This window comes from Chroicocephalus ridibundus, chromosome 25 (genome assembly GCF_963924245.1).
Source record: "Chroicocephalus ridibundus chromosome 25, bChrRid1.1, whole genome shotgun sequence".
In the NCBI taxonomy this organism is placed as follows: domain Eukaryota; kingdom Metazoa; phylum Chordata; class Aves; order Charadriiformes; family Laridae; genus Chroicocephalus; species Chroicocephalus ridibundus.
The window spans coordinates 600,929-625,151 of NC_086308.1; the positions used below are offsets into that span (position 1 = coordinate 600,929).

The 24,223-nt window shown below is 51.8% G+C and overlaps 2 protein-coding genes across 2 annotated transcripts; one reads left to right on the forward strand and one right to left on the reverse strand.

Annotated features, from left to right (window-relative positions):
• Window positions 1-1,176: 1,176 nt before the first annotated feature.
• On the forward strand, window positions 1,177-19,230 carry LOC134527010 (olfactory receptor 14C36-like; the record flags this gene model as incomplete). The annotated part of the gene is made up of 4 exons (XM_063359357.1): window positions 1,177-1,638; window positions 16,911-16,923; window positions 17,029-17,132; window positions 19,087-19,230. Coding segments are annotated over 4 exons (723 nt in total), but the record flags the coding sequence as incomplete, so codon positions are not given.
• Window positions 19,231-20,764: 1,534 nt separating this feature from the next.
• LOC134527068 (olfactory receptor 14J1-like) lies at window positions 20,765-21,283 on the reverse strand (the record flags this gene model as incomplete). Its single annotated transcript, XM_063359407.1, has 1 exon — window positions 20,765-21,283. A coding segment is annotated over exon 1 (519 nt), but the record flags the coding sequence as incomplete, so codon positions are not given.
• Between the last annotated feature and the right edge of the window lie 2,940 nt (window positions 21,284-24,223).

Sequence of the window (24,223 nt, forward strand, 5' to 3'; positions counted from 1 at the left end):
GAGGGGAGGGGGGATTCGGGCACCCCCCTGCCATCCGCTGCAGTGCAAGCACCTTTCCTGCAGCAGCTCCCAGGTCTCCTCTCCCACACAGTGCAGCCCCCCACTCTCAGCATCACAAACACTCGGCCATCACTTTCCTTCCCAACAGCTCAACCAACACAGAGGGAGATGCCACGGGATGGCTGTAGGTCGGCAGCTGCAATGAGGCCTCTGTGTCCCTGGCTGGGAGGGGAGAGATGAGATTCCTCTGCTCTCAGCAGTGTCCTGGCCTTTTGGGGGGAACACCTGGGTGTTACTGTCCTCAAGTTCAAAAAGGTGCCTGCCCAGGGCATCTGGGAGCAGGGCTGAGGGACAGGTCAGCTCTCCACACTCTTCACTGAGGGACAGTCCCTTTGCCTGCCAGCACCCACAGGATTTCACTTGGAGTGCAGCAGGAATGCTCCAAAACTCCTCAGCTCTTGTGTGACAACTGGAACAAAGTCCACAAAGCAAATTCCCCTCAACTTTGCTCTGCCGTCGGGTGAATTAGGAGTGACAATGCTGAAAATCTCTTTGATATCAAAAGTGGATATAGGCTAAGATCACCCCGTCTTCCTATCGACCTGCTGTAGGCAGGACTGAATCCTGCAGAGCCCCCTGCTCCCAGCGGCACCCTCAGCCAGCACCAACCACAGCTCATGAAAGGGATCTGCCAAAGGTCTACTTGAAAGGCGAGAGGAACTTTCAGAGGTTTTTCTGAGAAACTGAATAGACTTTGGTCTCTTCTTTGAATAGGTCCCCATGTCCAGAGGACAAATATCCAATGGCAGCTCCATCACCCAGTTCCTCCTCCTGGCATTCGCAGACACACGGGAGCTGCAGCTCTTGCACTTCGGGCTCTTCCTGGGCATCTACCTGGCTGCCCTCCTGGCCAATGGCCTCATCATCACCGCCATCGCCTGTGACCACCACCTCCACACCCCCATGTACTTCTTCCTCCTCAATCTTTCCCTCCTTGACCTGGGCTTCATCTCCACCACTCTTCCCAAAGCCATGGCCAATTCCCTCTGGGACACCAGGGCCATCTCCTATGGAGGATGTGTTGCCCAGGTCTTTCTGTTTGTCTTTTTCATTTCAGCTGAGTATTTTCTTCTCACTGTCATGTCCTATGACCGCTACGTTGCCATCTGCAAACCCCTGCACTACGGGACCCTCCTGGGCAGCAGAGCTTGTGTCCACATGGCAGCAGCTGCCTGGGGCAGTGGGTTTCTCAATGCTCTCCTGCACACGGCCAATACATTTTCCCTACCCCTCTGCCAGGGCAATGCCCTGGATCAGTTCTTCTGTGAAATCCCCCAGATCCTCAAGCTCTCCTGCACAGACTACTACTTCAGGGAAGCTGGGCTTCTTGTGGTTAGTGTCTGTTTAGGCTTTGGATGTTTTATTTTCATTGTGCTGTCCTATGTGCAGACCTTCAGGGCTGTGCTGAGGATCCCCTCTGAGCAGGGACGGCACAAAGCCTTTTCCACGTGCCTCCCTCATCTGTCTGTCATCTCCCTGTTTCTCAGCAGTGTCATGTTTGCCTACCTCAAGCCCCCCTCCATCTCCTCCCCAGCTCTAGACCTGGTGGTGGCAGTCCTGTACTCAGTGGTGCCTCCAGCCGTGAACCCCCTCATCTACAGCATGAGGAACCAGGAGCTCAAGGATGCCCTATGGAAACTGGCTCAATGGACGTTGTTTCACCATTAATAAATTGTCTCCCCTTCTCCGCACGTTTTCTAGACTTTCTCTTAGGCAATAAGCCTGCTTTTTTCTCTTGCAGTCATCCTGCTTCTGTATAATTTTCTGGGCTTGTACCACTTGTCTTGAGGTTTGTTCCAGTTGTGTCTGACCCTTGCACAACACTGTGTCAAAGGTGACCTGCCTAATAGCAGCTCTTCAAGAAAAAGGCATCTCCCAGGTGCAGTGCCTGGATGCTAGGTGCTTCCTCCAAAGGTGCTGCCAATAAAATGTCCAACGAACTGGTCTTTCAAAGAGTCTCTTCTCCCTGTGTTCTCCCTGTGTTTGGGGTTAAGCTCACTGTACTATTGGGTTCCGTGGACCAAATGTTCTGGTTCGAAAGGCTCTCTTCTTGTCTCCAGTGGTAGTGGAGATGGTGCATGAGCTCCCGATTACCTCCTCAGGCTGCTTCACATGTGTCAGGACTTATGGCATACAGCAGACTCTATGGAAATGAATTTGGACGTGTGAGGAGAGGATGGGGACTCACCACGTGCCCTGAGCTGGGAGTGAATGAAGACACAGGAGATGAAACATCCACAGAGGTGAAGTCCCCCACAAGCAAAACACTAAACTGAGGTATGCACAAACAAGGACTCTGCAATGCCCAGAAAGTCAGTGTGGATCCGGTAGGCGTGGGAGAGGGAGGCTGGAGAGGTGTGGGAGCTGCCGTAGGACCCTCAGGGCCAAGGAATGTCGTGCTGTCCTGGGGAGCGGGGCTGATGTGAGCAGAGGAGGGGGCAAATTCACTCAGGGTTGGGGATCACCTCAAAAGGCTATCAGGAGAGGCAGAGAGTGACTAGCCTGTTTTCCTCATTGCCTTGAGGCCAGCACTAGCCTGGGGCTGATGGGGAGGCTGAGCTCCTTGTCTGCCCCCCAGGGGCTGTGTGCCCTTCAGAGGAGCTGGGGCTGTGGAGTGAGTGCCGAGAGCTCTGCAGCGACTGTGGTGGGCACTGCTGTGGGACCAGCCCAGACTGGGCAGCTGTGCTTGGCTGGGCAGAGGAGAGGGCAAGGGCTCTGGAGAGAGATAAGGAACAGCTGGGATGGGCTGGTAAAAGCCTGGGAGAGGAAAATGTCAGTGTAGAGCTAAGTTGTGGGAGTGTGCAGGGTGTGGGCACTCCAGGTGTGGCCTCACCAGTGCCAAGGAGAGGGGAAGGGTCACCTCCCTCCACCTGCCAGCAATGCTTTTCCTGCTGCAGCCCAGGAGGCTGTTGGCCTTTGTCATGGTGGTGCATTGCTGGCTCATGCTCAGCTGTTTGTCCTCCAGGACCCCAAGGTCCTTCTCTGCAGAGCCACTATCTAGCCAGTCAGCCCCCAGCATGGTGTCACAGTGTGGCTAGATCACAAGCTGTCCTCCCCCAGGGACCTTCTCAGCAGCAGCTTGTCCTTCTTGCAGATCAGCTCCACCTCTGTCATAGGTCCCACAGTGCTTCAGAGTAACCTGGGACAGCAAACCCCTCTCCTGCCAGGGCTGCGCAGCCAAGGCCTCTTTCTCTCTGGCCCTGGGGACTGCAGCTTTTACTCTCGTTGTGGGAATCTCATCCATCGTTTTGTGTCCACCTGCCATCCACTCCAGCATGCCTCTGCAGGGTTTCTGGCAGGAAGTGTGGCCTGTGGGGGACCCACACCGGAGCAGGCTGCGAGTGCACATTGCTGGCTCACGTTGAGCTTCTCATCCACCAGCACACCCAAGTCCCTCTCCTCAGGGCTGCTCTCAAGCCATTCTCCACCCAGCCTGTATTTGTGCCTGGGATTGCCCCGACCCACGTGCAGGACCTTGCACCTGCCCTGGTTGAACTTCATGAGGTCCACACAGGTCCATCGCTCAAGCCTGTCCAGGTCCTTCTGGATTGCATCCCATCCCTCCAGCTTGTCAACTGCTTCACACAGCTTGGTGTTGAAACAAAGAACTCTACACAACAGCACTTGGATACTGTGAAGTCCGTGTTCTTTATTCAGCTTTCTTGTTGCCCTTGATGCCTCTGGCCAGATTTGACTCTCTCTGGGCTTTAGCTCTCCTAACATGATCCATGGCTGCTTGGACAATTTCTCTGTATTCCTCCCAGGCTACCTGTCCTTGCTTCCACCTTCTGTAGGCTTCCTTTTGCTTTGATTTACCCATGGTAAGTCCATGCTGATGGTTCTTAGCACAGCTGCCAAATGGGCCACACTGATGCACAAGTGGAGCTGGTACTGCCAAGAGGCAGAGCTGGTCAGAGATGTGAAGACCAGTCTCAGCCTTGGCTGTAGTGACCATCAAATGGTGGTCTCCCAGATCTCCAGGGGAACAGGGAAGGAGAGGAGCAGAGCACAGACCCTGGACAGTAGGGAAGGAGGCCTACTGAGGGCACTGGCAGGTGGGCTCCCATGGAAAGCATGTCAGGGCCCTGAAAACATCCACAGGCCTTCATGGCCCTGAGCAGCTTCACCTGGGGCCTCCTCCCACCCCTCTGTCCATCAGCTCAGGATCCCCTTTAAGCCCAGGCCTGAGGTTCAGCCCCAGCTTGATCTACGCTGTAGGTGTAAAGGTTCTCCAGACACAGCCTTGCCTGTCCATGGACCTTGCTGGTTTGCTCTTGCAGGCTGACTTCCCAGCTTGATTCTTTATCGGGTGGACCACGAAAAAACTGCCATTCACTGAGCGGCCCTCCAAGTGCCAGACCCCAGCTGATTCACAGGGGCCTAGGGCCTTTCTGCGTTCTTTCTTCATGTCACTTGGTCAGGTTTGGGGAGGAGAGGAAGAAAAGCATGTGAGGTTTCTGGGTGCCAATGACTGAAAGTGGGAAGCAGAAGCATCCCATGTGAAGTGATGTAAAGGCTGGGCTAGTTCAACACTCTTATTTTCAACTCCTTTCTTGGAGGCCTTCAACCTTCCACAGGAATCTGGAAGCTCTGAGATTCCTCCATCTCACTCTCTTTTAGCAATTAAGTTGATAGTAACCAAGCCAGAGGCTTTGTTTCCATTCTCTTTACAGCCTAAATCACCACTTGGTCTGCAGATGTGGAGAAGTTTGTAGAAGAACAAGAAAGACAAGAAAGTGGCTGCTCCCAGGAATCTCAGGAGGCATGGCATACTGATAGCTTTGTTCAGGAAGCTGGTCAAATGCCTCAAGGCATGACCAATGCTGGTCAAATGTTGCTCAAGGCTTTATCCCGTAGGAGATGGAAAACATCCAAGGACAGAGATGGCACAATGTCACTGGGAAACCTCCTGCAATGCTTGGATGCCCTCACAGAGAAAAAGATTTTCATTTTCTTTGTCCTGAACCTTCCTTATTTCAACATCTGACCATTGTCTATTAACCTCCTGCCAAGCACCACTGTCACAAGCCTGGCCCCATGGCCCTGAAAATGTCCCCATAGGGACACACAGGCTGCTATGAGCTTCCCAAGACCTTCCCTTCTCCAGGCTAAAGAAGGCCCTTCCCCTTCAGCCCCTAAGCATCTTGGTGGCCAACCGCTGAACTCGCTCCCAGCTATCACAATCTTCCTTGCTGTGATGTGTTGACCATGGCCAATAGCCAATAGCCCAGCAGCCACATAGTCGCTCACACTTTCTTCCCCCTTCACAAGTGGGACAAGGAAGAAATAAAGTGTGAAAAGTTTTGGGTCAACATAACAATTTAACTGGTGAAGAGAAGAGATGAAAAAAAACCTCAACAAGTGAAACGGAGACCATCACTCAACACCTCCCACAAGCAGACTAATGCCCAGCCAGTCTCCAAGCAGCAGACTCCTTAAACAATAAAAAACCCCACCATCTTCCTCCTGTGCCTCAAGCTTTTATTCCTGAGCATGAGGTCATATGGTATGGAATATGCCTCTGGTCAGTTTGGATCAGCGGTCCTGGCTGGGTCCCCTCTCAACTTCTTTCTCACCTCCCACCTACTCGCTGGAGGGAGCAGAACGAAGAAACAGAGAAGGCCTTGACACCATGCAAACTCTGTTCAGCAATACCCAAAACACTGGAGTCTTCTGAGTTTTCTCAAGTCCCACGGGCATAGGAAACAGCCATCCTCCGGGACTTCTTGTGGTCTGGTCCAGAAGAGAAGCCGTGCTGGGCTGGCCTTTTTCCTTTAGGAGCGTTAGACCAGCAGCCCATGGAGGACCCCGGTGGAGCAGGCTCCTGGCAGGACATGCTGCCCAAGGAGAGGAGCCCATGCTGGAGCAGGTTTTGCAGCAGGACCTGTGGCCTGTGGGGGACCCACACTGCAGCAGTCCACGCCTGAAGGACTGTACCCTGTGGAAAGCATCCACGCTGGAGCCGTTTGTGGAGAACTGCAGTCAGTGGGAAGGACCCACAGTTGGGCAAGGTCAGAAACAAAGTGTTATGAACTGACGGCAACTCCCATTCCACAACCCCCCTGTGCCACTCGGGGGAAAGGTAGAAGAGTTAGGAATGAAGTTGAGCCTGGGAAGAAGGGAGGGAGGGAGGGGGGAAGGTGTTTTGAATTGTGTTTTATTTCTCACTGTCCTATTCTGTTACAATCAATTGGAAATACATTTAATGAATTTTCCCAAGTTGGGTCTGTTTTGCCCATGGCAGTCATTGGTAAATTAATTGGTAAACAAATGATCCTCCGAGTTTATTGCTATTGACAAACATGGCGAGAGTTGCCCTCATGCACAAATGCAGCTACTTCATGGTGCAGGCAGTCACGTTGGCGAGGCATGATTGACCCTTGGTAAGTCCGTGCTTATGGGTTTTGGACACGTTCTGCTGTTGATGCCCACAAATGTCACCCAAGAGGACTCCAACTGATGGCCCGCTCCTCACCGATGTGAGCTTGTGCAGCCTCTGGTTCCCTGCGGTGCAGTGTTGGATTCTTCCAAAGACGGGTGCACCATTTGCTTGTCCTCTCTCACAAGAGACCTCTGCCAATCCCATGACCTCTCAGAAAGGATATTCCAAAGAAATATTGATCTTCCCTGTGACGCCATTACAACTATTCTCCCTGTTACACAGTGCAGTTAGTTTCTCTAATTTTTTGTCTACTTGTCCTGATACAGTGACCATTTCTAAAGTCACCTTGTCAGACCCAGACTGTCTCGGCAAAGGCCCTTTCCATAATTCTTCAGCTTTCTTCTCCATTTACTCTTTGTTCATTCAGGTACCTCTCGCCCACACTGCTGCTTTCACCTTCAGGGACTGAACAGCCTGACTGTCTCTCAACAGTCTAATTGCCTCCTTAGCCAGCTCTTCAATTATGTTTATATCTATTGTTTTTTATCTAACTGCCTAAGTTTATCCCTTGTAGAAATCAACCTCATTAGTGGTAGCTTGTACTTAGCATATGATTGCAGAATATCATTTATTGTTTATGAAAACTGATTGTGCTTTACTTTTCTTTTCTGAAGAATGGGGAAAATTCTCCTGTGCCTGGGTGCAGCCAGGTCTCTAAGGGGCTCAGGTGGGAGATGGTGCAATGGAGCTGTAACCTGCAGCTGCAGAGAGCAGTGGAGAAGTCTGATGCAAGGAGCAGTGATGCAAGTCCCAGGTGGGCAATGTCAGAAATGGTGAGGTTGGGGAGGTGAGGAGCAAGGCTGTCCATCCAGCCATGGACATCAAGGGACTGCTTTCCCTAGGTGTCCAGACTTCCTGAGGAAACACTCTGCACCAATATCAATCAGAGAATGCTTCTATCACCTCTTCTGTAAAGTGAAAAGTAACAAAATATATCCTTTAACAGAAAAGATCATTTTTATCAGATGCATTTTGAAATCTTCCTACTTCATTACACTATGAAACCTCTCCAATTAGCTGTACAAGTCTTGAAGAAAATTACCAAAAGAGAAGCTTGTTAAGGCTTTCTGTCTTTTAATGAGCCCCATGGGGTATTTGCTGCTGAGTCCACAGACCTCAGATCCTGAGAGAAGGTTGAACAGAGTGCTCAAGAAATCAGAAGTCAAACTCCAAGTACCTGGAAGCATTAATGAGCCCCACTGAGGGCCATTCCTGACAAAGCCTCCCCAGGGACTCGTTAGAGCAGATAATTGCAGGCTGTGATTGCAGGTGGGCAAAGGCAGAGTGCAGGTGGCCGTAATGCTGAAGAAACCCTTGCTTTGTTTGATGCAGCAGAAAGGCCAAGCCCTCAGCCCCAGGCCCTGGCAAGGCAGATCCTGTCCCTCGCTTGTGGCCCAGGGCTCTTCCTGGGGCAGAGGGATGTGAGGGGGAGCAATGCCAAGTGTAGGAAAATTCTGTGACACCTCCTGGCCTCCCAGAGAAGGGGCGAGGATGAAACAGAGTCCTGAGGCTCAAAACAATCACAGACTCATGGAATCATCTATGTTGGAAAGGATCTTTAACATCATTGTGTCCAACTGTAAACCCAGCCCTGCCAGGTCCACCACTAAACCACATCCCTGTGTGCCGCATCTTGTGGCGCTGTGCTCTCCCGCTTCTGCCCCTCCCCAGCTCCTGCTCAAGCCATAACCATCAGTGGGAGGTGTGATGAGTGTCACCTGGACTTTGGGGGATGGCTGGCAACACAGCCAACACACTGTCTGGAGTGGGGGCCTAGATATTTTGTTCCCATGCGAATATGACTGTAGGTCAATTCTCTTACTCTATAAATAGTGGACAGCCCAAGAGTGCTTGGAGCTCTCCTGCACGGCGGTGGGCTGCACGCCAGGATCTCCCCTTGAGCAGGGATGCTCGCTTAAGGTTCTACTCCTAGACGTCGAGAGATTCCTTGCCACAACAGATTCTCGGTAGGTGATTAATAGAACGTTAAACTGTGAAATCTTAGCTAAGTGATAGAAAGGACTGATTGCACATATATAATCCTTTAGACATAAACCGTTAACCAAGACTGGGACTAGCATTGGATCCAGCCTCAGGCTGACTCCTCTCCGAGAAGGAGTTTAGAAAGCAAGTTGAGCCTCATGACTCAACGGGAGGGTCTCCCTGACAGCTTGTCCGACCCTGTCCTCTATGCAATAAAGAATCAAGTGTACCTTGTCATCACATCCCATAAAACACTGTCGCGTTCACTACTAATTTTGTTAAATCACATAAAGACTCTCCAGATACTAAGGGGGAACCTCCACCAGCTCAGCCTTTGCTTCCCCCTCCGCTACCTCTGCGACGCGCTAAGTCTCCCGGACCCTTAAAGGTCTGTGCCGCAGGCTACCCTCCTGAGGAAGATCCGCTTGACCCAGGGCCCGTTGATCCCGATAAAGAGCCTGACTTGTATCCCCCTGACCCTCATGATACATGGGCGAATATTAGACGTCAAGCTTTAAAAGAAGGTGACTTGGAAATAGCGCGAACGATAGTCGCCCCTGTTATTTATCAAGGCCGGGGAGTGCAGTGGGAGGCTTTGTCCTTCCCGGTGATTAAAGAGCTGCGCCGTACCGTCACAGAACACGGGCTCTCTTCCCCATATTTTGCGAGCCTGCTGTCTTCTGTCTTTGATACGTATGTTATGACTCCCCATGATTTAAAATCGCTAGCGCAATTGTTATTAACCCCTACCCAGTATTCCCTCTGGGAGTCGCGTTGGAGAGGGGGCCTTCAAACTCTCCTCACCAGCTACGTAGGTCATAATAATGCTGCTCTTGCCGCACTGACCGTGGAGCAACTTATGGGTACGGGTCAGCACTCTGATCCAGCGGCACAGGCTCGAGATTGTCCACGAGAGGCCCTGGAAGTGATCCGCGAAGAAGCAAAAAAGGCTTTACTCAAAATACCCGATTCCTGTAAACCTCAAAAGGCATTCACCTCTATTACGCAGGAACCTCGGGAGCCGTACATGCAATTTATTGATAGACTTAAGCAAGCTTTAGAGCGCCAAATAGATAATACCGAAGCTCGAGAGATTTTGCTATTAAAATTAGCAGTTGAAAATGCTAACGCCGACTGTAAAAAATTACTTAAATCTCTCCCTAACCCAGCTCCGACCTTGGTCGAAATGGTGGAGGCTTGTAATCGTATTGGTACTGTGGACCATAAATTTGAAGCGATGGCAGCTGCTTTTGCAGCTATGAGAGGCATGTCTGGAGGAGGAAATTGCTACGGTTGTGGTAAACCAGGCCATATCAAACGAAATTGTCCCGCTTCTAATGGGGGGGCTAAAGCCCAAGCCCCTGGGATCTGTCCCCGATGCAGGAAGGGGCGTCATTATGCTAATCAATGTCGTTCTAAGTATAATTTTCAAGGGCAGCCGATACAGGGAAACCGCTTGCGGAGCGCGGGGCAGCGACGCGCACAGACACAAGTATCGTCGCCGGTGAATCGAGCCATGCAGATGGGTGTGACCTCGCCACAAGTCTTCGCCCAGCAACAGCCGGTAGCGCCGGATTGGACCTGGCAACCTCACACGCAGTAACGTTGCTTGATTCCTCTGTTCATTTATTAGCAACTAATGTTTCAGGTCCTTTACCCCGGAAAACACAAGGGCTACTATTAGGGAGATCATCGGTTACCTTAGCCGGACTTTTTGTATTGCCTGGAGTAATTGATGCGGATACCGTTGGGGAAATTAAAATCATGGCCTGGACCCCATTTCCCCCTTGCACAGTACCCAAAGGAAGCCGCATTGCACAATTACTATTGATCCTGCAGAACGCAAGCTCTCTTTCGCCTCACCCACCTCCGCAGCAAAGACAAGGAGGTTTTGGTTCTACTGGGGATCCACAGATTCTCTGGGTACAGTCCATTTCCCAGAAGCGACCACTTTGTCAATGTACTCTTATTCACGGCACTCAGCAAGTAATCCTGGTAGGTGATTAATAGAACGTTAAACTGTGAAATCTTAGCTAAGTGATAGAAAGGATTGATTGCACATATATAATCCTTTAGACATAAACCGTTAACCAAGGCTGGGACTCGCATTGGATCCAGCCTCAGGCAGACTCCTCTCCGAGAAGGAGTTTAGAAAGCAAGTTGAGCCTCATGACTCAACGGGAGGGTCTCCTTGACAGCTTGTCCGACCCTGTCCTCTATGCAATAAAGAATCACGTGTACCTTGTCATCACATCCCATAAAACACTGTCGCGTTCACTACTAATTTTGTTAAATCACTGTTTGCATATTATTAAATATTTCACTCTTCACGCCCAGGCATCTTAGCTTTGTTGGACGCCCTACCAGTGAGCCCAGAAACCTCAACCCATGGAAGAGAAATCCCAAGACATTTCACTGCTCAGAAAGTAAACGCTGGAAGAAGCCTTGGGACCATTAGTGTGGATGTCCCACCACCTATGTTAGAGTCCAGAAAGTTTCCAAGATGAAGAGACCACACAGGCTCCAAACACAGCCACAAGCCTCATTTTGGCCTACAAAGGTATTCAGAAGGAAATGACTTCACAAACACAGACCCCAGTCATGAGCCTGCTGCTGGATAATCATGTGCCCAAGCAGCAGCGATCCCACAAGCAACCTCTAGCTGCTGGTGTGTTCCATACATGCTGGCGTGTCCCATACTGTGTGTTGCATTCATACGCATGCTGCTGGCATGTCCCATACTTGGGGCCTCACAAGAACCAAGCCTGGTCTTCAACCTGCTGGCCTAAGGGGTGCTCTGGAACACAGGGCTTCAAACACCCACGAGCTTGCTCATGGTCTCTCAGGTCCTCAGGCAGCAGCAGCCTCACAACTGCCATTCAGGCCATTTGCCTGCTGCGGGGCTATCAAGGACTCAGGCAGAAGTGACCTCCAAATCAATATCTGCCTGCTTCTGGCCTATCAGAGACTGTGGCAGCACTGACCTCATAACCAACATCCACACCCCGTGCCTGCTGCTGGCCTGTCAGGTACTCATGGAGAAATGACCTCGTAGGCACCGAACCCAGCCTTGAGCCTGGGGTTGGCCTGCCACCAGGTTCCTGCCGTTATAGCAGCAGTGACCTCACAATCAACACGCCAGACCTTGGCCTGCTGCTGGCCTGTTGGGTTCTCAGGCAGAAGGGACCTCACAAGCATCTACCCTAGATGTTGCTGGACTGCCATGTCCTCCCAGAATCATGTAGATTGAAAGGGATCTTTGGAGATCGTCTAGTTCATTCCTGCTGCCCTAGAGGGAGTCAGCCAGAGCAGGTCACTTAAGAAGATGTCCAGGCTGGTTTTTAGTGTCTCCACAACAGGACACTCCACAGCCTCTCAGGGCAGCCCGTGCCAGGGTTGTGTGTTCTTGATGCCAAAACCTGTTTTCTTGAGTTCAGTTGGAATTTCTTGTTTTTGAGGATTGGGGCCCAAAGCATGTGCCCTGTGTGGGAACGGTGAGAGACATGGGCTTCTTCAACCTGGTGAACCTCCTCCAGCGAGGGTCACCATCCAAAAGGAATAACCTCACTCCAAGTATGGGAGAGAGATGGATGGGATATGACAGATATAAACACATGGAAGGATTTGGCTGAAGAGATTATCAGCCTGCTGAAAGACCAGGGCATTCTTCCAACTGCCTGAAGCTCAAAGCAGCACCTGGGGAGTTTAGAGGGATGTGGCTGAGCGAGGAGTAAGGGGATGGGAAACTGGAGAGCAATGGGAAGGCGGGCCCTGCTGCCCCATTAATGGTCCAGTGGCCCCACCGTGCTGGAACCGCATGGGACAGGTGTGTTCAAGGGTGGGGAGACATCTCCCTGGCAAAGTACCCCAGCAGCCCTCAGGGCTCTGTCCCCCTCAGCCCTCCTGTTTTGGTGGCCTCCCCCAGGGCCTGGGCCACAGATGGTCTGTGTCCCCTCAGTGCCAGCCCCTCTCCCCAGGCCAGCACAAGAGTCCTGCTCCAGGCACAGAGCAGCCTGCCCAGAGTCAGGGCCTGCAGAAAGAGGTTTCTTCTTCTCATGGATTCCTCCCTGCAGGCACAGAAATGCTCCCTTGCTCTTCTCCCTGGTCACCCTTTCTCCCCAGAAAGCCTTTCCCCAGGTGAGTGTGTCCAGGCTGGCCTGGCTGGACATTCCTGGTTCCCACCCCATGCTTCCTGCAGGGACCTGAGCTGGCGATGCTGCTCTGCAGAGGGAGGGGGCTGTGGTGCCCTGGGGCCACGGGGTGACCCTGCACTCGCCATGCTGGTCAAGGTGGGGAGCAGCCCCAGCCAGAAAGGGATCACTGCTGCTGAGTCCCCTTCCATCTTCACTGATTGCTCAGTAGACAAGGACAGGGCTTGGCAGGACAATGGGGTGTCTTTAGTGTCACAAAGGGCAGGGAAGGGCTGCCCTAGATCGGTCCCACAGGGTTTCTAGGACAGTGGGCTGAACAATTGTCTAGTCTTTTGTCCCTTTGGCCTGCTGGCTCCTGGCATTGCAGGGGCCTTGTTAGCCCATGGGCTCTTTAGGTTCACCTTTCCTTCAAGGACACTCCACCTTGGATGGTCACTCATTTGATGAGGTGCCACTCACTGCTCACCCAGACTCACATACTTTTCCGGGAGATCCCATGAGCTCTCCTGGCAACTCCAAGTTCCTCTCCAGGATAGCAGTGGCCATCGGCCATACCACAAGAGGGACAGTACCAGGAAGAACAATCGAAGACCATTTGCACTCTGCTTGGACATGTGCCACCAAGAAGGGAGCTCTCTTCGTCCAGCCCTTGGTCCCTAAGAGATCCCCCTGCAACTCTGACCCTGTCCCCCTGAGTCTGTGGAGAACCCCAGAACACCATGAGGACTTTTCATGGAACAGTTCCTTGGGTGTGCTCCTGATACCAGCTTTGGGAGAGGCATCCAGCCTTCTGGCCCTGCCTTTCACACCTTTCATCAGTAGATGACAACTCATCGTATGAGGGTGCCACCTGGGCATGAGCCACCTCCTCATGAGATGCTCCAAAATCTATGCCCTCTGGACAGTCCGTAATCTCTTCAAGGATTGCTGGAGGTTTGGTTTCCCTGGTCGAGCTCACTGTGTGATCAGCACTACCCGCTTAGTCCATGTAGCGTCAGTCGCGTGATGTGTGGAGGGGATATCCAGTGTAGCACAGGCAACTGCTGTGCCAGGAGGAGCCGTGCTTGCCTATCAACAACTTCTGAAGTGTCTCAAACCCCCTCATATGCTGTCAGGATCTCTTTTTCGGTTGGGGTGTTGAGGGCTTCCGATCCTCAATACCCTCATCTCCAAAGCCTAGAGGTTGACCTCAGGTTTCTCCCGATGATTTCTGCCAGAGGCTCCAGGTGAGACCACGTGCCCCAGCTGCACTGTAGAGACCGTTACGCACGGCTGGTCCTGTCTGGACAGACCCAAGAGCTACCACACGAGCTATCTCCTGTTTGATCTGCTCAAAGGGTTGCTGTTGCTCAAGGCCGCACTCAGAATAGATCTTCTTTCAGGTTACTCCATAGAGAGGGCTCACAAGCTGATTATAACCTGGAATATGCATTCTCCAGCATCCCACAAGGCCTAAGAAAGCTTGTGCTTCCTTCTTCTTAGCTGGTGGAGACATAGTTGCAATCTTGTTGACCGCATCCATAGGGACATGATGGCATCCATCCTGCCATTTTATTCTCAAGAACTGAATCTTCTCTGCAAGTCCCTTGACCTTGCTTCTTTTATGGCAAAACCAGCTTTCAGAAGAATCTCAATTGCTCTTTTTCCCTTCTCAAACACTTCTGCTTTGTTGCCCCACATGATGAGATCATGGATGTATTGTAGATGTTCAGGGGTATCAGGCTGTTCCAGTGCAGTTTGGATTAGTCCATGGCAAACCGTAGGATAGTCGATTACAGAATCACAGAATGGTAGGGGTTGGAAGGGACCTCTGGAGATCACGTAGTTCAACCCCCCTGCCAGAGCAGGTTCATCTAGAGCACGTTGCACAGGAATGCGTCTAGGCGGGTTTTGAATGTCTCCAGAGAAGGAGAGTCCACCACGTCTCTGGGCAGCCTGTTCCAGTGCTCTGCCACCCTCAAAGTCAAGAAGTTCCTCCTCATGTTTAGATGGAACTTCTTATGTTCAAGTACCTCTTGTCCTGTCCCTGGGGGCATTCCAGGTGCATTGGACACCACGTGAAAGCAAACTGTGGCCTGCACCCTGCTGCCAAAGGGATTGAAAAAGAAGAATGCATTGGCAATGTCAGATGTAGCACACCACTTGGCTGCCTTTGGCACCAGTTCATATTGGAACTTCCACCAGAAGGTTCAAGCAAGTTGGGGGGCTAAGGCATCTTCTGTGCGAGGGGAACATTATCAGGGCTTTGGAAGAAGGCGGGTGAACTGTTGGAATCTCACAGGCTCTGGCAAATCCCCAAGGGACAGGGGACAGGGCGTGTCTGTCCCCATTGATGAAATGAATCAAAGGTTTTCAGAGCCACCTCCACATTTGATTTTCCCCCTATAACCAGTGCTTCTGACTTTCTGCTTCACCGGTCCCCAGGGACAGGAATCTTGTCCGGTCATTCCCTCCATGGTGTCTCCAGTGATGGGCACCAGCGGGGCCTGGTAACACCCTCACCATCTTGGGGTTTTGCTGCTGAGTTTTACTTCTCTAGAGGCTTGCCCAGTGTTTGAGGGTCTACAGGATCTTGGCTGGAGAGGACTCATTTCCATACCAAATGCCATAACCAGCCAAGTGTCTGTGCATATTCTTCCTCGATTCCTCAGTTCTTCTGTGCTTAATTAGAGAGTTCTCAGATGAATACATTTCAATACTAAACAACCATAAGAAAGGATTGCTTCCTTCTTATTTTGTTCTTTATTTTTCTTCTTACACATGAAATGATGCCAGCAATCTCCAGTTCATGTTGATCCTGAATTTCTGCTAATGGAGCCTCAAGACCCTTTAAGGCAAGACCCTTTATTGCAAACACTCCATGGACAGGCTTTGTCTCAATCTCCCCATGTCTCTCATCTGGCAACCAGGACTTACAGCAGCCTGTTCAAACCTGAGCTTTCTCCACTCCAGTCCGTAGCTGCGTGTTTCCACTCCTTGGCACCGGTTCCCACCCGCTTTACCTTGAAAACGAGCTGACACAGAACGGTGTTTCCTAATGGCCAACAAAGGAGATCAAAGGCAGGCAGAGTTCAATACAGAGAAGACATGCCTCAGCTGTATGTCACGTTCCCATTCCCTGCCCTGAAGTTCACTTTCCATTCTGGATGGCCTTAGACCAATAGAAAACACATTTTCCTGTCAAGCACAGATCCCAGACTGTGTTCCGAGGACATGTTTATTTTAATATATTTCACATCTATATCTCCTATCTAAAAGAGGCTGGGCGCAATGAAGGTTGGATACGTTGGATAGATCCTGCCTCTATCTCTTTGCAGTCAAGCAATGGTCCCACCTGCTAGCACTTCCCTCCTATCGTCCCTTTTATTGAGATGGCCAAATCTTTATGGGGCGTACAATGGCATAACACCATGGCCCTCCAAGTGCCAAACCGTAACCGGTGTACATGTTCCCTGAGTTCATCCAGGCACCGTCTCCTTCAGGCACCCAGAAATGCAGTGCGAGAGAACATGCTTTGGGACATGTTCCTCATCTCAAGGGAAGCTAAGCAGCCTTTAGCTCCCCACCTCCTTCTCTGGACCCTTTTGAAAGATGCATGCAGCATTTACTTTTTGCCAGATGTCAGGGAGTCCCGCCAGTCTCCAGGACCTTTCCAAGATGATGGAGAGTGGCCTCACTGTGACATTCTCTTACTTTCCAGCACCTCTGGATGTAACCCGTCCATTCGCATGTACTGCTAGTGGTTGACTTTGCTCCAGTAGATCCTGATTTCATTCCTATCCGCCATTGGCTGTTCTTGTCCAGATTCTTGCCTCGAGGCACAAAGCCCTGAGAGACCTTGCTGGGGAAGTCTGAGGCAAAAAAGGCATAGAGTATCTCGGAACTCTCTCTCCCTACTCTAACTCAATACAGCAGTGTCCAACTAATATCTTTGTTTTCTTCTGGAAGAATTCCTGAAGTTGGAAATCTCGTTATGATTCCCTTGAATTTACTTCCAGGTTTCAAACTGAGTTTTGATACAGGCCAGTGTTCTCCTTGGAGGATGCTGTCCTTGAAGACCAGCTGTACGGAGCTTTGCGCCACCTTCAGTACTCCTGACCATTGGATCCCCACGAAAACTCCCCAGCGTAGGCCAAAGGCAAAAGGACCTCTGAGGTCCAGCGTCTGCAGTCTTCTGTTCTGCTTCCTCACTCCCCTGGAGTGCAGGGACCCCACTACTTCAGGGTCACGACAGCCAATCTTCACGTCTCTGACCAGCTCTTCCTGCATTGCAGGTATCACATCAAGGTTGGCATTATTTTTGTTGGCCCATCTGGCAGCTGTGTGAAGACGTTGTCCTAAGACACCCCAGAAACCACCTGGACTGGACATGCTGCTGTGCTCCTCTTTCAGAAGCTGCCAGTATCATGGCAGTCCCCAGCGAGACCCAGGCTCGTACAGCCAGACGCTTCCCTGGGATCCTTCAGAAAGACTATACCCTCTTCCTCATCCTGACTGTGGGTTCCTTATCTCCCACCATGACAGGACACTGCTACTGGCCTCTCCTCTCACCCTCCCCCACAAAGGCTCACCAAACTCTTCACCTGCCCCAAGGAGTTGCGCCATACATCCAGTTAACGGCTTCACTTTCAGGAAACCCCACTCCTGATCCTTCCAGCCCGTCTCTCCTGAAAAGCCTGTAGCCATCCATTGCAGCACCCCAAGCTGTGTGCCTTGGCCCACCACGCCTTGGCAGTTCCTCTGTCAAAGTCAAAAAGCACAGGCTCTCTCTCAACTTGTCTCTTCCCCTGGCTGAGAGTTTTGGTGCACGTCTGGGCTGTGGCACCTCAGGTGTAGCTCCAGGCCAAGCTCGGACGTCTCTTAAAGGAAACCTGGTACCAAGCATTGAAGACCTTCTGTGTGCAAAGGCTTTGCTTCACGGCAGAGACACGGTCAAGTGGACGGCACCTGGAAGCTTAAAGCTGAAATTGGATGTTGATGGTGAGCAAAGCCTGCTGTCTGCAAGAACAGAGAGAAACAGGGCTGGGAAGGGCGGCCCTAGCACGAAAGAGGGTTTTTGTCAGTGGTGTCTCTGCAGCCCTCAAGGTCCTTTGACAAAGGTGAAGGTGATCTCCATGAATGACAAGGTGCTGCTGACAGGTCCCCCATGAGATTTTTTGGCCTGTTCCTTGACTGTATTATGAAGAGGGCGAGTAAATGTTGGGCAAGAGAAAAAACAGCAGTTTGAGAGTGCAACACATGAGTGGAGACCCTGGTGTGGTGTGTCTTGTGTTCTAAACTGCCTCACATCTACTGCATGGAGAAGGGAGAGACCTTGCCCCACTGCAGTGGCAATCAGTCACTTGTGTTATGAAAATTTGCAAGTGGCCCGTGCTGACCGAGCAGAGAGGCTAGGACACAAAGTACAGAGGTGCACGCGTAAATATTTAGTCATGTGCATGAGGTGTCCGAGCTCAATTGGGGTACCTCAAATGTGGTTAAACACAGGGTTCTTATGCCATTCAAGCATTCAGGTACCTTATTATTTGACTAATGACTAACTAACACACACACATGGAGTACCAATTACTAATCACAGTAAAACTGCACAAAGTAGCTATATCTCTGCAGCTCCATCAGCCATCAGCCTTCTCGCGGCTTGTCTATTGATCCAGACGTCCCCGGCGTTGGTCTATTGCTCATTACTTGTCTGTGATGCTGGACACTGGGAGAGTTTCAAAGGTGTGTAAGAGGGACGGGGATACTGGCATTATCTCGGTTCTCCAGGGGTATCTTTTATCCTTCATGGACAGCTGACTGATTCTGAGAAGTCCTTATTTTGAGGGCAGGGCTGTTCTTCTGGTCCTTGTGATGAGCTCACCTCCTTTAACTCACTTAGCCAAGCATGATAAATCAGTACACAATGGGAGCTAGCTAGATATATATCTTAAGAAAGTCAATTCATTTTCATACGATAAAGACTGATGGGCATAAGAGTTAGGAGGTAAATTTTGATAACCTTGGATCAGAGGATGTCTGTGGCCAGGTGGGTCCTGCAGAGAGCTTTTTGGTGGTCAAGGATCACCTCTTCGTCATCCAGAATGGTCCATGCCAACATGCAGGAAGTCATGCCAAGGTGGCAGGAGGCTGGCATGCATGAGAAAGGAGCTCTGAGTAACATCAAGCCTGAAGAGGAAGCGCAGAGAAGGTGGAAGCTGGCTGCCTTCCAGCCTCCAGGGTTCCGTGGTTCTGTGCTGGAGAGGGCCATTTGTTTGTGTGTGTGTGTGCTTGTCTGTGCATGGGGGAACTGGAGGGATGAGGGAATGCCGAGGCCAGCTTCTAGAGAGATGGAGGGTCTGAGACCAGCTCCTGGCGGGATCCGTGCTGTCTGTGTATCTATAGAGGTATACATCTAACACTAACGCTAACTAGCATGCAAACAGCCCCATCCCCATTGCCCTTTCTCCACAGACTGTGGATTGTCTTGGTCTGGAGTCTTCCCAAGGCCCCTTCCAGGATGAGAGACTGTGCATTTCTTTCCGCCATGGGTCTTCCCTTCATGATGAGGGGGAGAGCGCTCACGTTGCCCATGACCACAGAAGTAAGCAAACATAACTTTGGTCCACTCCGCTGTGGGTTTTTTGTCCCACTCAAGGCATTGACTCAATGCTGCTCATCGGGTATCTCCAAACCACTTTCATCATATCCTGAGTTGAACTTTTGGTTTTCCTTTTTCCTCTTTCCCCTTCCCAAGTTCTTTTCTTTAACCATTGTCGTAGATTCCTCTACAAACGGCCCAGCTTCTCTTTCCCCACAGGCCCTACATTTGCTTGCTTTGTGCCCTCTCTACGGGGCACAAAGATGTTTCTAACATAGCTGTTGTGACAATTCCTCTGCTGGACAGTACAAAATTAGGAATGTCTTTAATTCCCTGTAGTGCCCTGCAACTCCTCGTGCTGTTATCTTGTGCTGATGCATCACCACAACCATGGTGAGCTGCCTGCACGCAAACATGAAGAACGAACAAAATGGATCTTCAGTCCAGGGGGACCTTGGGAAATTCTGGGAGTCAGCCAGAAGAAACTGCTTAAGTTTTACAAAGAGAAGTGGCCAGTCCTGCATCAGGGGGAAGAAAAACACCGTATTACAGTGCCAGGTGGGACGTGACAGGATGAGCAGTGACCCTGAGGAGAAGGGCCCACGCATTATGAGGGACACCACATGAGCCAGTGGCGCAGGCTGACCATGAACAAGGCCAGCTGCACACAGGGATGGGTTAGGAGGAGAGGGCTACCCAGACAGCTTGACTTTTCATGCCCTTTCAGTGAGCCGTGGTGTGGCCACACCTGGACGTGTCTGTCCCTCTGTGGGAATTCCTGCTGTAGACAGGTGGGGAGGAACGGGAGAGTGCCCAGAGGAGGTCTGCACATGGCCTCTGCTTGAGGCCCCACACCCCATCCTTCTGACCTCTGCCATCCCAGCACAACCCCAGGAACATGCTGTCCCTGGAGAAACACCAGCCTCTCCAGACAGCTCCAGATCCCCCTCCCACAGGATGGGTGGCCTTTATGTCATCTGTGTGAAGGGCTGGGGTACGTCCCTCAGTTAAACCCACGATCTTACCTGTCACCAGACACCGACTGGTGACTCCTAAATCCAGTCCAATATCTCTAAAATGTTACAAAGGGACAGTCAGCTTTTTATTCCTGGACACATGGAGGATGAAGAAGAACTTCAGGGGTGAATTTCCTCAGGCATGTTTGGTGAAAGACCCCAGCATTAAAGCACTGCACCAGGGAGATCTTGCTTTGTTAACAGAGACTCTGTGAAAGAGGCCAGCTCTGAGCCACTGTGAAATACATTTTTAGAAGGGAACCAGGTGAAACTAAGACGTAAATGTCTCAGGTGTAGTGACACAAGTGAAACCTTTGTGTAGGAGCATAAAAACCATAAATGACAATATCAACAGCAATGATGAGAAATGTAATCATTAAAAACACAAAGCCAATAACAAAACACACAAAAAAGCAGATGGAATCAAATAGTGCGGGAGTCATTTGTGGAGAGAGGTGGAACATTTCTCCCTTTTGAAAAAAATCCATGAAATCAGATACCTAATGGCCTCCTTGAGCTCCTGGTTCCTCATGCTGTAGATGAGGGGGTTCAGTGCTGGAGGCAACACTGAGTACAGCACAGCCACCACCAGGTCGAGAACTGGGGAGGAGATGGAGGGGGGCTTGAGGTAGGCAAACACGGCAGTGCTGAGAAACAGGGAGACCACGGCCAGGTGAGGGAGGCACGTGGAAAAGGCTTTGTGCCGTCCCTGCTCAGAGGGGATCCTCAGCACGGCCCTGAAGATCTGCACATAGGACAGCACGATGAAAACAAAGCACCCGAAGATTAAACAGGCACTGACCACAAGAAGCCCAACTTCCCTGAGGTAGGAGTGTGAGCAGGAGAGCTTGAGGATCTGGGGGATTTCACAGAAGAACTGGTCCAGGGCATTGCCCTGGCAGAGGGGCAGGGAAAATGTATTGGCCGTGTGCAGGAGAGCATAGAGAAACCCACTGCCCCAGGCAGCTGCTGCCATGTGGACACAAGCTCTGCTGCCCAGGAGGGTCCCGTAGTGCAGGGGTTTGCAGATGGCAACGTAGCGGTCATAGGCCATAATGGTGAGAAGACAGAACTCTGCTGTGAGAAAGAAGACGAAGAACAAGAGCTGTGCAGCACATCCTCCATAGGAAATGTCCCTGGTGTCCCAGAGGGAATTGGCCATGGCTTTGGGAAGAGTGGTGGAGATGGAGCCCAGGTCAAGGAGGGAGAGGTTGAGGAGGAAGAAGTACATGGGGGTGTGGAGGCGGTGGTCACAGGTGATGGCGGTTATGATGAGGCCGTTGGCCAGGAGGGCAGCCAGGTAGATGCCCAGGAAGGTCCAGAAGTGGAAGAGCTGCAGCTCCCGCGTGTCTGCGAATGCCAGGAGGAGGAACTGGGTGATGGAGCTGCCATTCGACATTTTCTTCCCCTGGGCTTGGAGACCTGTTAATGGAAAGAAAAGCAGTGAGAAGTTAGGGAAGATTTCTCTCAAACTAAAGTATTCAATTGGTCTTAGAAACCCACCAAACTGGCTCTCGCCTTTCAGGAAGACCTTTTGCAGGTCCTTTTTGTACACTCTGGTTGGTGCTGGCTGATAGTCCACCAGAGAGCTGAGATCTCTGCAGGATTCAGTCCTGCCCTACAGCCATGGGTAAAAAGGAACACGGGGTGATCTCAGATTCAATCCACTCCTGGCATCAAAGGGCTTTTCAGCATTGTCACCCGACTGCAGGGCAGAGCTCAGGGCACCTTGTTGTTGGTGTTGTTCTCTTGTAGTTTCCCCACCACACCTCAGGAGTGTTTTTAAGGCAGAAATCCCTGGCATTTCTGCTGTGCTGCAAGTGAAACCTTGTGGGTCCTACGAGCCAAGGGGACTGTCCCTCAGTGCAGAGCGAGGACAGCGAGTTTGTCCATCGGAATTGCTCTCAGCTGCCCTGTGCTGCTGCCTCTTTGAGCTGGAGGATGATCCCAAGCAGACATTCCCCTGAGAAGAACCTGGACACTGCTGAGAGCAGAGGAGTCCCATTTACAAGCGCAGTTCTCCCAGCCCCACACCTGAGCTCATTGGACCCCAGGAGGATCTCAGCTCTCCCCTCCCAGCCAGGGACACAGGGGGCTCACTGCAGCTGCCTACATTCAGCCCTCCAGCTGGATTTACACGGCCTTGGCACTGACATGTCTACTCCGTGGGGCTGCTAGACGACACAGGGATGCCACGGGAGAGCTGAGCCCTTCTGGAGGGCAGCGTGCAGCCAAGCAGGACACTCCTGGGAAAGAGCCAACTAGCCTAAAGATGGGGTGGCTTACTCTCGGCCCCACACACTGCAGTCCCCAGAGCCCAAAATATTAAAGGCATTTGGATGCTTTCCTCCCTGGATACACCTGCATGACAGGACGTGCAGCATCAGTGTCTGCGCTGCACCTGAATCCTCACCCCCCACCACAGTGGAAGAAGGGAAGGAACAAGGACAGCAGGGGCGAGAGGGGAACAGGTGAAAATTCTTCTTCAAAAAGAGTCAGGACAGGGAGACACTTGAACATTTCTCCTCTAGGGTGTGGGAGAGGAGACCAGGGAGTGTCTCCAGGGAATATATGTGTGGTGGTGGGGAGGTGCCATCCTAAATGGAAAAGGAAATTCCCTTCTCCCACTCCCCATGCATCCCACTAAAGGTGGAAAATTCAAAATATGGGCTCCATTTCTTTCAGGTAAATGCTGCCTTGAAGTCCTTCTCCAAAAGGATCCTCTGCAAATGTCCTGGGGGTGATCTGGAGCTGGGAGGAAACACGACCCATGCAGCACCCTCACGACTGCAGAAGGACCCTGCCGTGACACGACTGGGGTCACTCCTTCCACCCACAGCTTCTCCCCGCAGCGCCGTGGGGAGCTCCCCGGGCAGGCTGAGAGCTGACCCTGGCAGGCAGCAGAGTCCCTGGCCCAGCACACAGTTCCCTGGGACACGGGGACCCTGCTCTGAAGGACAGCCCTGAGCACCCCTGCACGCACACCCACCTTCACAGCCCGGCAGCCGTCCCTGGGAGAAGGCAGCCGACATGCCCTGTGCCTTTGGTGATGTGGTAGGGGTGCCCTGCTCTCGAGCACATCCTTCTCAACACCGACGGAGCCTTGAGAGCCTTCCTGACAGATCACATTAGCCATGGGCTATGCCAGCTTTAGGAGACTGCTCCAGGGAGCCTCTCTGCATTATACTGCAGCAGAGACACATCATGCCCTGTCCCTCTGACGGTGCAGCAGGGAAGCCCTGCTCCACACGTTGTCCTTCTCCTCGAAACTAGAGAAACTGTGAGAGTTGTACTTGCAGATCCCGTGGGCTGGGGGTTGTTCCAGCTTCTAGAGATCCCTCCAGCAGCTGCAGATTCAATGCCCTGCAGCCAGAGACTGTGCAAAGCCTGTGAGGATTTCTCCCAGTGAGCTCTCAGCACTCTCCCACCCCAGGCTGCCTTTAAGCTCCGCTGGCCTCACACGTCTCCCCTCGTTACCTGCAGGCAGAGCCCTCAGCCCTGCTGCCCTTTGCAGAGGAGCTGCTCCTGGGCAGAGCCGTCTCTCTGCAGCGCTGCCCGCTTGCCACGAGCTCCCTCCATGCCAGGAGCCCAGCCCAGCTCAGACGCAGAGGACCAGCCCGAGACGTCACTTTCTCTGCCTCCTCGGGGCTCCCTGGAGGTGTCCCTGTGCCTCCAGGGGAACCTGCTGGGAAAGAGACTGAAGTAATACTGCGTGGTCTCTCTTGCACCTCTGGAGAGACGCTTCTTTCCAGACGGGTAATTTCTGCTATCAGAGAGAGCTGCGCACGAGAAAGGTCTTGTTCCTTCTGGTATGAGACAGGAAACCTGGACAGTGCCAGATCTCCTTTGCCCCCGCTGAGCGAAGGCAGTCGGCTTCGTCAATTGAGGCATCTCCTCCTTGGTTTGTAGTCCTGGGTGTGAAGTGGACTCAGCTCTCACTTAGGGCTGCCACAATCCCACAGGAGGGGGGATTCCTCTTGCCTCTCTTCAGGTG